General features: G+C 42.0%; 1 protein-coding gene across 1 annotated transcript in view; it reads left to right on the forward strand.

The window, feature by feature from the left end:
• Positions 1–6323: 6323 nt before the first annotated feature.
• The window catches only part of LOC149439139 (D-ribitol-5-phosphate cytidylyltransferase-like), a 280466-nt gene continuing 269240 nt past the window's right edge, over positions 6324–17549 (forward strand). Inside the window, exon 1 of the mRNA XM_089659411.1 lies at positions 6324–6376. Within this exon, the coding sequence (XP_089515537.1) occupies positions 6324–6376 (53 nt within the window). The remainder of the gene's footprint in view (positions 6377–17549) is intronic.

A 17549-nucleotide genomic window follows, 5' to 3' on the forward strand; every position in this document is an offset into this window, starting at 1 on the left:
AAAAAGATCTGTATACTTTATACCCTGAATAAAAAAAGATCTGTATACTTTATACCCCGAATAAAAAAAGATCTGTATACTTTATACCCTGAATGAAAAAACATCTATATACTTTATACCCTGAATAAAAAAAGATCTGTATACTTTATACCCTGAATAAAAAAAGATCCGTATACTTTATACCCTGAATAAAAAAAGATCCGTATACTTTATACCCTGAATAAAAAAAGATCCGTATACTTTATACCCTGAATAAAAAAAAAAGATCTGTATTCTTTATACCCTGAATAAAAAAACATCTATATACTTTATACCCTGAATAAAAAAAGATCTGTATACTTTATACCCTGAATAAAAAAAGATCCGTATACTTTATACCCTGAATAAAAAAAGATCCGTATACTTTATACCCTGAATAAAAAAAGATCGGTATACTTTATAGAATAAAAAAAGATCTGTATACTTTATACCCTGAATAAAAAAAGATCCGTATACTTTATACCCTGAATAAAAAAAGATCTGTATACTTTATACCCTGAATAAAAAAAGATCCGTATACTTTATACCCTGTATAAAAAACCATCTATATACTTTATACCCTGAATAAAAAAAGATCGGTATACTTTATACCCTGAATAAAAAAACATCTATATACTTTATACCCTGAATAAAAAAAGATCTGTATACTTTATACCCTGAATAAAAAAAGATCCGTATACTTTATACCCTGAATAAAAAAAGATCTGTATACTTTATACCCTGAATAAAAAAAGATCCGTATACTTTATACCCTGAATAAAAAAAGATCCGTATACTTTATACCCTGAATAAAAAAAGATCTGTATACTTTATACCCTGAATAAAAAAAGATCCGTATACTTTATACCCTGAATAAAAAAAGATCCGTATACTTTATACCCTGAATAAAAAAAGATCTGCATACTTTATACCCTGAAGAAAAAAAAGATCTGTATACTTTATACCCTGAATAAAAAAACATCTATATACTTTATACCCTGAATAAAAAAAGATCTGTATACTTTATACCCTGAATAAAAAAAGATCCGTATACTTTATACCCTGAATAAAAAAAAAAGATCTGTATTCTTTATACCCTGAATAAAAAACCATCTATATACTTTATACCCTGAATAAAAAAGATCTGTATACTTTATACCCTGAATAAAAACAATATGTATATTTTATACCCTGAATAAAAAAAATCTGCATACTTTATACCCTGAATAAAAAAAGATCGGTATACTTTATACCCTGAATAAAAAAACATCTATATACTTTATACCCTGAATAAAAAAAGATCTGTATACTTACCTATTTTTATTCCGGTCTAGTCACATGATCCTGCAGCTCCGGCTTCCCTTTTTCAGTAAGCGGTTGCTGCAGGGGAGAAGAGGAAGTGTCAACAACAACTGCGACATTGAGCCTGTGAGTGACATCACAGGTCCCAGAATTCAGAGCCCCTGTTGAGCACTCCATTATCTAGGGTAGTCTGAATGCAAATGCATCCTGCCTAGGAACACCCCTCCTGCAGACTGACATCCACCCGTCAAGGCTTTTTGATATTTGCATAAATCCTCCTGCTTGCATCAGGGCTGAGGACTCTTGAGAGGAGTACTAAGGCAGGGTGCTGTGATGTTTTCTGGAAGCTATGTACAGCATTATCCTGGGTCACTCTCACCAGCCATGATCTGCCTGTATTGTATAGAGAAAGAAAGAGACCCAGTGATGACATCACTAGGTGTAAATGAAGGTGTTTTGAAAACAGGTTTTATTTTAAAATTTCATTCGCATTTTACTGAAGCGGTAGGAAAGGAGAAACCAGGGAAGGCGATATACTAGAAAATTTAAATTTTAAATCACTGGTCTGTCTTTTCTAAATTCTTCGTTCACATTCTTTCTCCCAGTTGAAATATTTTAAAGAGATATTTCTGTAGTTACCATTTACCAGAGATAAAGCAGAGATCCTTTCGTATCTGAGTGGCCGTTTCCGAAGTTTTTCCTTTGATCTGGAAAAGGAAGAGTCCAGACAGAAATGAGGGCTTAAATTGTCTGAAAACGGAAGTCTCGCTTGTTGTACAGAAACAAAACAAGAGCGAATGTTTCCTGAGGAATCAGGAATGATAATGATAACATCCGAAGCATTTTTGGGAGAGGCGCGGCGAGTTTCACAAATCGTGCCTCCTATTTATGCTGGCGGAATTTATTATTGTAAGACTGTTAGCCATGTGCATTCCATGATGGAGCGAGACAGATTTTATCACAGAATGAATGCAGCGAAGTAGGATTTCATTCCACATTTATTGTTTTGAGATTTTCTAATCGTTAGTGGCGTCAAGTCGACATTTATTTTTGACCATAGTGGCCAGGAAAATTCGAAGAAACAGGATGGAAATTGTTTTTGACCATAGTGGCCAGGAAAATTCGAAGAAACAGGATGGAAATTGTTTTTGACCATAGTGGCCAGGAAAATTCAAAGGAACAGGATGGAAATTGTTTTTGACCATAGTGGCCAGGAAAATTCAAAGGAACAGGATGGAAATTTTTTTTTGACCATAGTGGCCAGGAAAATTCAAAGGAACAGGATGGAAATTTTTTTTCACCATAGTGGCCAGGAAAATTCAAAGGAACAGGATGGAAATTGTTTTTGACCATAGTAGCCAGGAAAATTCGAAGGAAAGGGATGGAAATTTTTTTTTGACCATAGTGGCCAGGAAAATTTGAAGGAAAGGGATGGAAATTTTTTTTGACCATAGTGGCCAGGAAAATTCGAAGAAACAGGATGGAAATTGTTTTTGACCATAGTGGCCAGGAAAATTCAAAGGAACAGGATGGAAATTTTTTTTTGACCATAGTGGCCAGGAAAATTCAAAGGAACAGGATGGAAATTTTTTTTCACCATAGTGGCCAGGAAAATTCAAAGGAACAGGATGGAAATTGTTTTTGACCATAGTAGCCAGGAAAATTCGAAGGAAAGGGATGGAAATTTTTTTTTGACCATAGTGGCCAGGAAAATTCGAAGGAAAGGGATGGAAATTTTTTTTGACCATAGTGGCCAGGAAAATTCGAAGAAACAGGATGGAAATTTTTTTTTCACCATAGTGGCCAGGAAAATTCAAAGGAACAAGATGGAAATTTTTTTTCACCATAGTGGCCAGGAAAATTCAAAGGAACAGGATGGAAATTGTTTTTGACCATAGTAGCCAGGAAAATTCTAAGGAAAGTGATGGAAATTTTTTTTTGACCATAGTGACCATAAAATTCAAAGAAACAGGATGGAAATTTTTTTGACCATAGTGGCCAGGAAAATTAGAAGAAACAGGATGGAAATTTTTTTTTGACCATAGTGGCCAAGAAAATTCGAAGAAACAGGATGGAATTTTTTTTTTGACCATAGTGGCCAGGAAAATTCGAAGGAAAGGGATGGAAATTTTTTTTTGACCATAGTGGCCAGGAAAATTCGAAGAAACAGGATGGAAATTTTTTTTTCACCATAGTGGCCAGGAAAATTCAAAGGAACAAGATGGAAATTTTTTTTCACCATAGTGGCCAGGAAAATTCAAAGGAACAGGATGGAAATTGTTTTTGACCATAGTAGCCAGGAAAATTCTAAGGAAAGTGATGGAAATTTTTTTTTGACCATAGTGACCATAAAATTCAAAGAAACAGGATGGAAATTTTTTTGACCATAGTGGCCAGGAAAATTCGAAGAAACAGGATGGAATTTTTTTTTTGACCATAGTGGCCAGGAAAATTCGAAGGAAAGGGATGGAAATTTTTTTTTTGACCATAGTGGCCAGGAAAATTCGAAGAAACAGGATGGAAATTGTTTTTGACCATAGTGGCCAGGAAAATTCGAAGGAACAGGATGGAAATTGTTTTTGACCATAGTGGCCAGGAAAATTCGAAGAAAAGGGATGGAATTTTTTTTTCACCATAGTGGCCAGGAAAATTCGAAGAAAAGGGATGGAAATTATTTTTTGACAATAGTGGCCAGGAAAATTCAAAGGAACAGGATGGAAATTCTTTTTTTCGCACAAAGTTCTAACAGTGTATGTGGCTTCTGTTTGGGAAATCACATTCACTGCAAATTAGAATGTTAACCACTTGAAGACCAGACCTATTCTGATACTTTTGTTGTGAAAATCAGTATTTTTTTTGCTAGAAAAGTATTTAGAACCCTCTTTTTTTTTTTATGAAAGCAGAGGCCCAAAAGCAGGGGTGTCAAACTCCATTTCATCATGGGCCGTATCAGCATTATGGTTGCCCTCAAAGGGCCGGTTGTATCTGTAAGACTAGATGTCCAGAACACTCCACCCCTCATTACATCAGATGTCAAGAATCTTCTCCCTAACATCACCGTGCACCCCCTTTGGGGGCAGAGCTGGAAAGAAGAAAGTGCAGGGTCTGGAGGAGGACCAGAGGAGGAGTGGAATCAGTTACCAGAATCTGCTGAATGCTTAAACCAGGGGAGGTAGAGATGAGGGGGTGCTGCAGCTGCACTGAGAGGTGCAGGATTTGGCAGAGGTGTTCTATTCTCCTCTCTGCTGCCGACTGCTGAGACAGGGTGGGGGTCAAGGGCAGACTGACCATTTGGAAACTGGGGCACTGCCCGAGGGCCCGGGGTCAGTAGGGGGCCCCATGAGATGCCCCTGGTACATTTTTCATAGGCTTTTTTGAGTTTGGGCAAGGACACAGGGGCCCCATGATCCCCTATTGCCTGGGGGCCCAATGAGTTGTCAGTCCACCCCTGGTGGGGGCAGAGACAAGGGGGTACCTGCAGGAGAGGTGCAAGGGCAACATGAAATGGCCTGGAGGGCCGGATTCGGCCTGCGGGCCTTGTGTTTGACACCTGTGCCCTAGAGAATAAAATGGTGGGTGTTGCAATTTTTTTATGTTGTGCAATATTTGCGCAGTGGTTTTTCAAATGCAAATTAAAAAAAAAAATACACAAATTATTGTGAACACAAACAGAATATAATATCCAATATAAAAGATGATGTTACGCACGCCTGTGGAACAGAGACATACTACATACATTAACTTATCCATAGGCGATGCTTTAAAAGCCTTTACAGGTTACCACTTTAGATTTACACAGGAGGTCTGGTGCTAGAATTGTTGCTCAGGATCTGATATTCGTGGGGATCCCTCTCATGTGTTTTTTGATTGCTGTTTAGGTATTTGTGTGCAGGACGAACATGTGCATTCACCTTTGTGCGCGAGCACGGGGGGTGCTTTAACATTTTATTTTTTATTTTTTTTACACTGTACCTTTAATTTTTTTTATAAACCTAATTGCTATCACAATGGGTGAGCAACACCTCTTGTGTCACTTTTCAGAGGAGCGGCAGTCCCTACTGTACAACTGTACATGTGAACGAACCCTTAGAAATTAATCGATCCCCCATCTATGGTAAACAGCGGGGGTGAAGGTATCTCTCTGCCAGTTATTGTGTTCTGACAGCTGCAGCATCTTCAGCTATCTGAATACCCGAACAGTGACTGCATTTGACAGGAAGCAGTCACTGTTCAGTTAATAATTTTCTACCCAAATCTTTTGATTTTGAAATCGACTTTTCTTAAAGTGATACTAAATTTTTTTTTTTTTTATAACAAACATATACATACTTACCTCCAGCCAAAATCCTCCTCTTCTCGGGTTTCTCGCAGGCGATCCTGGCCCCTCCCTCCTGTTGGGTGCTCCCTCAGCAAGCAGTTTGCTATGGGGGCACCCGAGCAGGTGCACTCCCAAGCTGCAGCTCTGCGTGTCCATTCACATACACAGCCTCGGCTCAGCCCCACCCCCTTCTCTCTCCTGTTTGGCTCACTGGCTGTGTTTGACAGCAGTAGGAGCCATTGGCTCCTGCTGCTGCCTCAGCCAATCAGGAGTGAGAGTCCACAGAGAACCGAGGCTCTCGTGGACATCGCTGCAATAGGATGGAGCTCAGGTAAATGTTAGGGGGCTGGGGGAGATGCTGCACACAGGTTTTTTACCTTCATGCATAGAATTCATGAAGGTAAAAAAACCTTAAGCCTTTAGAACCACTTTACGCCGGGTTGTGTTGACAGCTTGAGGCCGAACTCAGCCCATCAATTCAAACCAAACCCAAAATTGTAATATATTGCAGCTTACCTATTAGGTGTGGTGGCTGCATTAGTTTTTTTTTTTTTTTGAAGTCTTTTCCCCCCTCTCTGTTTTTACATGGTGATTTAGAGTCCCTTCAGAGTTCCGTGCCACATCTGACGGCTCCTGCCATTCATACTGCTGGAGCTCGCGAACCAGGAAGGAAGACCGGGTGAAGATGGCGGCTCTGGGGAGCTGCGGCAGCGCGCTGCTGGAGGGCTCTGTTTACAGGTAAATCTGTCTTAATGTACTAGTATGTGGTGCATATTAGTACATTATGAGCTAAACCTGCAGGGAGGCCCATTGTTTTTTCCATTGTCCGGGGGTTTATTACTGCTTTAGCATTTGTTCTGAGGATAACTCACTCGGAGTTCCAGCTGAAAAAAAAAAAAAGTCAGCTGCTACAAAAACTGTAGCTGCTGACTTTTAAAATACAGCCACTTACCTGTCCCTCAGTCCAGCGTTGTCCTCACCACGGCTGGTTTCACCGGCCGTCTTCTCTTCCTGGCGCCGACATCTTTTGTGTGTGCACCCAGCTGTGACAGCTTCTGTGTCAAGTTCCTACCTTTTCCCTGAGGTTATGTTACTCCATGTGCTGGCATCCATCTTGGATTCTGCTTTGCATGGTGGGAATCCTTTTATGCCTTCAGGTCTCTGAGGTCCATCCCCCAGAGGGGTGTGGCTGATGACATATAAGCCTGTGGCCCGCACATGCTCTTTGCACTTGTGTCTTTGTCTTCCTACAGCTCTCTGTATACGCTCGTGACTCTTCTGGTATCTGACTCGGCTTGTGATTAAGACCATTCTCTGTGTTTTCCTTCGATCTGACCTTCTGTTGCTGAACCCGGCCCGTGACCTGTGATTCTCTGTCTACTGTTCTGTACCATTTTGTCCCGTTCTTGTCGACCCGGCTTGCCTGACTACGCTATTGTCATTCTCACCAGCTACACGCCATTGGCGGCGGCCATTACCGCAGCCGGGGTGTCTCGGGGGCCGCGACCTGGTTCCTGGCTGCGTCAAGTCCATCCCCACCATCAGGGGCCCTGGTGAAGGGCAGCCTGGGACTTAGACTCCGCGCCCTGAGGGACTTCGGTCTGTTGGTGGTGGTTGTCGTCAACCAGTGCGTTACCCTGCCACTAGGCCTACCTGTCCGTTCCACAGCCCTGCCCTGACATTCTGGCTTGACAACCGGGTGCCCACTGCGCATGCGCGAGAAGTGCTGCGCTTTGTTGATGGCCTTGTAGTCTTCTGGGACCTGTCACGGGGAGGAAGGGGGGGGGGGGGGACAACTTCCGCTTCAGATCGCCTAGGTGATCGCAGCAGAAGTGGGAGCGGGTACCTGTCAATTTGGGGTACCCACTCCCCCCCCCCCATCCCCCGCTCACCAAAGGTGCCAATCCTTAATGGGGAGCTGGGGACAAAGCTTTAAAGCGGAACTTCCCCTTTTGGGTGGAACTCCTCTTTAAATTGTGATTTCCTTAATTTCCAGATTCACCATTAAATACAGAGGAGTGAATCTCGCCATTGGGGATACAGACAGCAAGAAAAACTTGACAGTGGGTCTAACCCTTCCCTACTATATCCAAAACTAAAAAAATTTTTGCTTAGAGAGCAAATCTTCCATTGGGTAGGACAGGGGTGCTGAACCTTTTGAAGAGTGAGGACCACTTAAATAATTTGGTAACTGGTCACGGGCCACATTGAAGTGAAATGGTTCAGAATTTTGAATATATTATTTTGAATATTTTCCATCTCCAGCCGCTGAATGCCTCTGGGGGGGAGAGGAGCAGAAGCTGGCTTTCAGCGATTGCAGGAGGAAAATGGAGAGGATCAGTTCCTGTATATGCCACCCCTGCTACTCCTCCTGTCCAAGTGTAAACCAGAATGTGACTGGGAGGCTGCACGGGCCCCCCGGAGCATGGGGCGGGGTCGCTATTGGAACTCCTAGCGCTACACCAGTGCCACATACACCAGTACACATCTCAGTTATGGGGTTTTACCTCCAAAACTGCAAATGTAAACAATCCCTTACTGTTCTGAGCCCCTTATATGGCTGCTTTCACACTGATGCACTACAGTTTACCTGCATCTGCGGCTTTCCTGCGGGGTTGGGTCCCAGGCAAAAGGCACTTGGCATCACTTCTCCTGGGACAGGAGCCGGCGCTACAGAGAACGCATTGGCTTATGTGGCTTCTTCTCCCTCCATGGCCGCCTGCTTCCTCTGTTGGCGGAGCCATCTCGGTGCACTCTGGGATGGCGGGTAGGTAAGCACAGATTGTGATTAATCGTTTGCTGACCCCTGTGGATGTGCTTCCCTCATTTGAGGTTGAGAGCCACATCAGAGGGCTCCAAGGGCCACTGGTTGAGCACCCCTGGGGTAGGAAGTGTACCTTGTCACCTTGTCGGGTAAGCGGCCTTGCCTAATCACAAACAATGCATGAAGAGGAAGGTGTATGGCTGCTGTGCCAGGATCCTTCACTAATGTCTACTGGAGATAAATGCATTGAAGGAGAAACAGTCTGGCGGAGAGTGATATGTAATATTCTGGATTACTGAATCTGCTTTTTGATCGAAAAAGTTTGTTGGATAGGAAAAACAATACGGAAGTGCTGCTTTTTTTGTATTTTATACAAATGAATAAATGAGTCGTATAGCATTACTTGATAATGGTATATTTTTTCACTAGGGTTATGTCCCATTTTCATACCTTTTATATTCCATAACCCTGACAGTAACGCTTTCCATAAACACCCAAAGCTGCCAAAGGGATAGCAATCTGCAGAAATTGCTGCAATTTTCTTTGCTCGTAAATAGAGAAAATTGAAAGCATTTGAGTAAATTTGTGGCTCCATAGCCTGGAGGAAGGGAGCGCTGTATCTTTCCCACTTCACATCCTGGCAGAAAAATCCGAAATACATCCATGGCTTATACAGGCTTCCCTACTAAGGCAGAGAGAGCAGTATGATCAGTTCAGCAACCCCCAGCAATAAAGTAGCATTACAGTCATTACCTACAGTGCTCAGCATAAATGAGTACACCCCAACAGATTTGTCAGAAAACCTTTCCTTTCCTTTCTCCTTTCATTTCATTTCTCCTTTCCTTTCCTTTCTTTTCCTTTCCCTTTCTTTTTTTCTTTTCTTTTCCTTTCCCTTTCTTTTTTTCTTTTCCTTTCCCTTTCTTTTTTTCTTTTCCTTTACTTTCCTTTCCTTTCGGAATCAACATTTTTTATGGGACACTATACTACAAAATACTCCCACAAATGCCGGCAATTGATTGCAAACAAGATTTGTTAATTTTCACACACAAAGTATTTTTCCTAACAAATTCAATCAAGACCATGTTGCATCTTTCCCACTTCACATCCTGGCAGAAAAATCTAAAATACATCCATGGTTTATACAGGCTTCCCTACTAACGCAGAGGGAGCATTATGATCAGTTCAGCAACCCCCAGCAATAAAGTAGCATTACAGTCATTACCTACAGTGCTCAGCATAAATGAGTACACCCCAACAGATTTGTCAGAAAACCTTTCCTTTCCTTTCTCCTTTCCTTTCCTATCTTTTCCTTTCCTTTCTTTTCCTTTCATTTCTCCTTTCCTTTCCTTTCCTTTCTCCTTTCCTTTCCTTTCTTTTCCTTTCTCCTTTCCTTTCATTTCTCCTTTCCTTTCCTTTCCTTTCATTTCTCCTTTCCTTTCCTTTCCTTTCCCTTTCCCTTTCCTTTCTTTTCCTTTCCCTTTCTTTTTTTCTTTTCCTTTCCCTTTCTTTTTTTCTTTTCCTTTCCCTTTCTTTTTTTCTTTTCCTTTCTTTTTTTCTTTTCCTTTCCTTTCCTTTCCGAATCAACATTTTTTATGGGACACTATACTATAAAATACTCCCAGAAATGCCGGCCATTGATTGCAAACAAGATTTGTTAATTTTCACACACACAGTATTTTTCCTAACAAATTCAATCAAGACCATGTTGCAAAAATTATTATTATACAGTATTATTATACAGTAATTATAAAGCGCCAATAGTTCGCTCAGCGCTGTATATTACAAAGGGGGACAGAACATGTGACAGAACAATACCAATACAATGCAAAACATGAGGGGATCGAGGGCCCTGCTCTTTCGAGCTTACATACTAGGAGAATGAACACACTCCAATGAAAGTCTTAGGAGCTAAAGTTTAGACAACAAAATCCTAATTAACAAGAATTCAACTACAGGTAAGTCTAATTATTCATTAAACAGGAGTACAGCAGACAGATGATTATAAAAGGGCGTTACTTAACAAAGAAAACCCCTCCCCATTTCATGTTGTCAGCAATGGCATTACATGGACGAGAAATGTTACAAGGCCTGAGAGAGAAAATAATTTCTTTACACAAGAAAGGTGAAGGCTACAGGAAGATCAGCAAAGCTTTACTTATCAGTCAGAAAACTGTAGCAAAAATGCAACAAAGAAGGAACTGCAACCATCTCACAGAGATGTTCAGGCCATCCACGGAAGTTAACACCTTGACAGGAGCATCTTCTGATGAGAAAGGTTGAACGAAATCGCCATGCAAGTTCACTGCAGTTAGCTAAATAAGTAGAAAGCCAAACTGGGGTGTTTGTTTCCCGTGACACAGTATGGTGTACACTGCAGAGGAATGGCATGCATGGGTGTTGTTTATGAAGTAAGCCTCTCTTAAAGCCCGTGCACAAAAACCCCACCTAGAATTTGCCAGAGCCCATGTTGAAAAAAGAGGAAGATTACTGGGACTCAAAACTGTATGGCATTGCAAAGTTGAGCAGTATAAAGAAAGATGCACGGTGCCTACAGTGAAACATGGTGGTGGCGGTGTCCTTCTGTGGGGCTGTATGAGTGCTGCTGGTGTCGCAAAACTGCATTTCATTGATGGTGTCATGAATTCACAGATGTACTGCTCTATATTGAAAGAGAAGATGCAATCATCACTCCGTGCCCTTGGTCGTTGTGCACTTATCCAACATGACAATGATCCAAAACACACATCTAAGACCACTCCTGCATTTCTGAAGAAGAACAGGGGGAAAGTGATTCAGTGGCCAAGTATGTCTCCTGATCTGAACCTAATCCAACACCTATGGGGAGTTCTGAAGGGGCAAACTGAGCATCGCTCTCCATCCAGCATCCAGGCTCTAAAAGAGGTCGTTGTTGAAGAATGGAAAAAGATCGATGTTGCAATATGTCACAAACTTGTTCATTCCAAGCCTAGAAGAGTTGGTGCTGTCCTTACAAATCATGGAGGTCATACAAAATAGATGGAGTAATTTTTGTTGTAGGGTCGATTCATTTTTGCATCAAAATCTAGTAAAACTGAAGATTTTGTAATCTAAGTTATATTATTAACCTTACTTTCATGTAATGAGCCAAACAAATGTTCTATAAAACTCAGTTTTGTCAAAATTTTCAAAATTTTTGTTGTGTTCATTGAGCTATTGATGAAAATGTTACTTTTCAAAAAGGGTGTACTCATTTATGCTGAGCACTGTAACTAATTTTAAACCTACTCTCATCCTCATTCTAAACCTATCTAAAAAAAGATCGCTATACTTACCTGTTCTGAAGTCGCTCCTTTCCAGTCTCCAGCGGTGGCTTCTATGAGGTAGTGAAAGCCAACAACGGCTGAGAGATGAGGTCACCCATAGACTTACTATGGGGCATCCGTTGTCGGCTGCCCCTCCTCTACACAGAAGCCGCCACTGACAGTTCAGTGTGGGACCAGACTGGCTTCAGAATAGGTAAGTATAGCAATCTTTCCTTTACAGGGTTAGGTGAGAATACTTTTAGAATGGGGGAGGGTGTAGGTTTATCGTTAGATAATGATTGGAATTCTATTTTAAGTCATGGTTGTGACTTCTTTAACTAATTGCCGTCCGCAGATAGCCGAATGATGGCTGCACTGCGGCCGGCCAGTTTTGGGTGGACATCATATGACGTCCTCCCAGAACGCGCTCTCCTGCGCGCCCCCTGGGGCACGCACCCGGTGATCTCCATGATCGCTGTGTCCTATGGACAGAGCTGATCACGTGAAAAAAAAAGTTGGGTGGCACCATCTGGTGACCCACGGATGCGCATTTTCCTTTATAGTAATCTAAAGGCTTTTGTTTTATTACAATATGCCTCAAAGTTCACCATTTTGCTTTGAAGAATATATTATTCCAGCAAAGTCCGAGGCACGTGACGTGGTAAAAGGCCAATCACAGCGGCCTTTTACCACGTGATCAGCCGTGTCCAATGACACGCTGATCACCGGGAAAATGCTGGTTCTCGGCTGCACTTTCCTCACGCTGTCAGGTCGTGAGGAAAGTACTGCCAAAAACCGGCAGTTGTCAGAGCGGGGATCGGCACCAATCATCAGGGTCACTGATCACCAGTGCCCTGATGATCGGTGCCCAGCAGTGCCACACACAAGTTCCGCCCACCTGTGCCCAGCAGTGCGCCCACCTGTGCCCAGCAGTGCGCCCACCTGTGCCCAGCAATGCACCCACCTCTGCCCAGCAGTGCTCCCACCTGTGCCACCCAGCAGTGTCACCACCTGTGCCCAGAAGTGCCACCTACCTGTGCCCAGTAGTGCCACCCACCTGTGCCCACCTGTGCCACCCACCAGTGCCCAGCAGTTCTGCCAGTCAGTGCCACCAGTCAGTGCCCAGCGGTTGTGCCAGTCAGTGCCCAGCAGTGCCGCCAGTCAGTGCCCAGCAGTGATGTCAGTCAGTGCCACCTATTAGTGCTGTCTATCAGTACCCATTATCAGTGTCGCCTATCAGTGCCACCAATCAGTGCCGCATATCAGTGCCACCTATCCGTGACACCTCATTAGTGCTGCCTATCAGTGCTGCCTATCAGTGCCCATCAGTGCTGCCTCATCAACGCACATCAGTGAAGGAGAAAAATTACCTGTTTGAAAAATTTTATAATAGAAACAAAAAAACTTTTTTTTTTTCCACTTTTTTTGCAATTTTTTTGCTTATAGCACAAAAAGTAAAGTGCCCAGCAGCGATTAAATACCACCAAAAGAAAGCTCTATTTGTGAGAAAAAAATGATAAAAATTTCATATGGGTACAATCTTGCATGACCGCGCAATTGCCAATCAAAGTGCGACAGCGCTGAAAGCTGAAAATTGGCCTGGTAAATAAGGGGGTATAAGTGCCCGGTAGGCAAGTGGTTAAAAACTGATGAACGCTGAAATCTGATTGGGCACTGTGGGCTGCTAGCCTTTACACATCATGATTGCTCTTTGTACTGTCTATAATCCAATCTGTAATTTGTATTAACGTATATATATAAATCCTCACTTTGTAAAACAACCCATTCAGTTTAAATGAAAAGTAAACCATTTGTGTATAAATATAAAGAAAAAAACATTTTAAAGTGTTACTTAACCAAGGACCCGTCACCTACTTTATTTGGTCTCCCACAGTACTCAGAACATGGAAATGCAATTATTTTAGTAAATATAAACTGCTAAATATCTTTTCTCATCAGAGGTACAGTTGTGTTCAAAATAATAGCAGTGTGTTGCAAAAAGTGAATAAAGCTCAAAATCCTTCTAATAGCTTTTATTTCCATCCACACAAATGCATTGGGAACACGACACATTCTATTCCAAATCAAAACATGAAGAAAAATACATCAAATTTGTGTTGTTCCTCTAAAAAATTTGAAGAAAAGTGAATATTAGACTGTTCAAAAAAAAAACCAATGTTTGTATTCTTCTTTACAAACTCAAACATTCACTATATAAACTGAAAAATGTTTGAAGATTTTGCTTCCTTTGAATGACTTCATGAATATTTGGTTGTAGTCGCACTGTTTCTGAGAACTGCTGTACATCTGTGTTGCATGGAGTCACCCAACTTCTGGCCCCTGTGATCAGGTATTCCAGCCCAGGATGATTGGACTACATTCCACAGTTCTTCTCTATTTCTTGGTTTTGCCTCAGAAACGGAATTTTTGATGTCACCCCACAAGTTTTCTATTGGATTAAGATCCGGGGATTGGGCTGGCCACTCCATAACGTCCATCTTGTTGGTCTGGAACCAAGATGTTGCACGTTTACTGGTGTGTTTGGGGTCGTTGTCTTGTTGGAACACCCATTTCAAGGGCATTTCCTCTTCAGCATAAGGCAGCATGACCTCTTCAAGTATTCTGATGTATTCAAACTGATCCATGATCCCTGGTATGCGATAAATAGGCCCAACACCGTAGTATGAGAAACATCCCCATATCATGATGCTTGCACCACCATGCTTCACTGTCTTCACAGTGTACTGTGGCTTGAATTCAGTGTTTGGGGGTCATCTGACAAACTGTCTCCGCCCACTAGACCCAAAAAGAACAATCTTACTTTCATCAGTCCACAAAATGTTGCGCCATTTCTCTTTAGGCCAGTCAATGTGCTCTTTGGCAGATTGTAACCTCTTCAGCACACGTCTTTTTTCCAACAGTGGGACTTTGCGGGGACTTCTTGCAGATAGCTTGGCTTCACATAGGCGTCTTCTAATTGTAATAGTCCTCACAGGGAACGTCACACCTTCTTTCATCTTCCTGGAGCTGATTGTTGGCTGAGTCCGCCCCATTTTGGCTATTCTTCTATCCATTCCAATGGTAGTTTTTCGCTTTCTTCCACGTCTTTCAGGTTTTGGTTGCCATTTTAAAGCATTTGCAATAATTTTAGCTGAGCAGCCTATCATTTTCTGCACTTCTTTATATGTTTTCCCCTCTCCAATCAATTTTTTAATCAAGGTACGCTGTTCTTCTGAACAATGTCTGAATGGACCCATTTTCCTCAGAATTTCAGAGAGAAATGCACTGTAACCAGCATGTACAACATTTGCTGCCTTCCTTCCTTAAATAAGGGCAATAATTGCCACCTGATTTTCAAAGAATGAATGACCTCACTAATAGAACTCCACACTGCTATTATTTTGAACACGCCCCTTTCAATGAGTGATTCAATGACACAGAATCAGCAGCATGCATGTCATGACTGTTGGGTCTGTTGGATTTCTATTACTCTACTACACCTGCTAGTAAATTATTTGCCATGTAGAAATATCATTTCTACCAAAAACAGTGATTGATCCGGTTAGTGATGTCTGACTGCTATTATTTTGAACACAACTGTAATTAGCAGTCTTGTGACTTCTATCAGTGTCCAGCAGAGCACTGGTTAAAGCTTGAAGGAGGAATTTTCATTCTGCTCTGCCTGTCCTATGAGTCTGCATCAGGGGCGAACTGACAACTCATGGGGCCCCCGGGCAATAGGGGATTATGGGGCCCATGTGTCCTTGCCCAAACTCAAAAAAGCCTATGAAAGAGGTACCAGGGGCATCTCATGGAGCCCCCTACTGACCCCGGGCCCTCGGGCAGTGCCCGAGTTTCCAAATGGTCAGTCCGCCTCTAGTCTGCATGACCAGGACTCTGTTTGGACAGTGCTGATTGGCCCTGTGCTGATCCCACGCACACTCCCAAAAAAAACAAACCTCTCTAGCCATACACACTAAACTGAGTGTGTAACAAGTTTTGCCTTTAGTTCTACTTCAACACTTTAAGTGTTATTATGAGCAGGCACTAATTCCAAGACAGATGGGGTGATGGGCATTATTGAGGGTATTTATGGGAATTTGTGATCTTTCAGCCAAAGCAACATTTGTGTGGTCAGGTAGTGGTGTTGGATGAGAAGACTTGGCTCGCAGTTGGTATTCCAGTTCACCCCAAAGGTGCTCAGTAGGGGTTGAGGTCAGGGATTTGAACAGGCCATGTGAGTTTTTCTGAAGCAAACCAGTCAAACCATGTCTTTATGGAGCTGGCTTTGTTTACAGCTGCCGGGTCATAGGAAAGGGCCTCCCACAAAGTGTTGCCAAAAGGTTGGAAGTGTACAAATATTTAAAATGTCTTTGTATGCTCTAGCATAAACAGTGACTGTAAAGATGATTCTGTCTGATGACCTGAAAGGCATTGGAGAGAACAGAACAGGGATGTTGTGCATCAATGCCATGCTTTTTTTTTTGCAAACAAAGTGTAGATTTCAGTCTAATGTCTATGCTGAGCAAGGGGACAACCAGTTTTAAAAGCCACCACATTAAAGAACAGGCTAACTAATGAGCCCTGTCGTAAATGTCTAAATGGCTATCGTAAACCGTACTTCGTAAACGTGGGAAAGCTAAATAATATGGCTCTATGCACACGGGGCATTTTAATAACGCTGGTAACGTTAGCTGTGTAAAGTCACGTCAAAAACATGACTTTTTCAGCGTTTTCGCATTAGCGTTTAGAGCAGTGGTTGTCAACCTGTGGGTCGCGACCCCTTTGGGGGTCGAACGACCCTTCCACAGGGGTCGCCCAAGACCATCGGAAAACACATTTCCATTGGTCTTAGGAACAGAGACATCGCTCCTCCATCCGTCTCCAGGTGGGTCCGCCCACATGCAGCTACTCCCACATACGAGTACCCGGCGTGATGACATCGCGCCAACCCCATCACATACATCCCGTACAAATACAGGTGTATGTGACAGGGTTGGCACCATAATGTACTTATGTGGACCAGTCACACATGTGTAAAAAGAGCAGCTACTGTGTAGAAAGCAGCTACTGTGTTGAAAGCAGCTACTGTGTTGAAAGCAGCTACTGTGTAGAAAGCAGCTACTGTGTTGAAAGCAGCTACTGTGTTGAAAGCAGCTACTGTGTAGAAAGCAGCTACTGTGTAGAAAGCAGCAGTATTGGAGGTAAAACGATATTTCATGAATTAGAATGCTTTAATTATGTTCAAATTGTAACAATGAAAACACATCCTGCATATCAGATATTTATATTACGATTCATAATAGTAGCAAAATTACAGTTATGAAGAAGCATCGAAAAAATAATTTTATGGTTGGGGGGACACCACGACATGAGGAACTGTATTAAAGGGTCGCGGCATTAGGAAGGTTGAGAACCACTGGTTTAGAGGCATTTTGTTGCGTTTGTGTTTTTTTTTTACTCCCCCAATTTTTTTTTTTTTTGCTCAAAAAAATGTCCAAAAACGTTGGTTTGCTGCGATTTACCGTGTTTTGCTGCGTTTTTCAGCGTTAAGAGTGTTTTTACAGCTAAAAAATAAAAAATTTTTTTTTTGTAAAAAAAAAGTCCAAAAATGCTGGTTTGCGGTGTTTTTCCGTGTTTTTCAGCATTAGAGCGTTTTTACAGCTAAAAAACTCTTCCAGAAACCCACTAGTCCTGGGTTTTTTTTCCAGCCAAAAAACATCCCAGACAAAAAAAACGTTGATTCCAGTCTATGTGTGTATGGACACATAGGATAACATGCTGGGGGGTTTACTGGCTGTAGAAAAAAAACATCAAAATCCAAAAACAGCCGCTGTAAAAACGTCCCGTGTGCATGAGGACTATT

The sequence above is a fragment of the Staurois parvus genome, unplaced genomic scaffold (assembly GCF_062004578.1).
Source record: "Staurois parvus isolate SC_StPar_1 unplaced genomic scaffold, SC_StPar_1.0 ptg001154l, whole genome shotgun sequence".
Taxonomy (NCBI): domain Eukaryota; kingdom Metazoa; phylum Chordata; class Amphibia; order Anura; family Ranidae; genus Staurois; species Staurois parvus.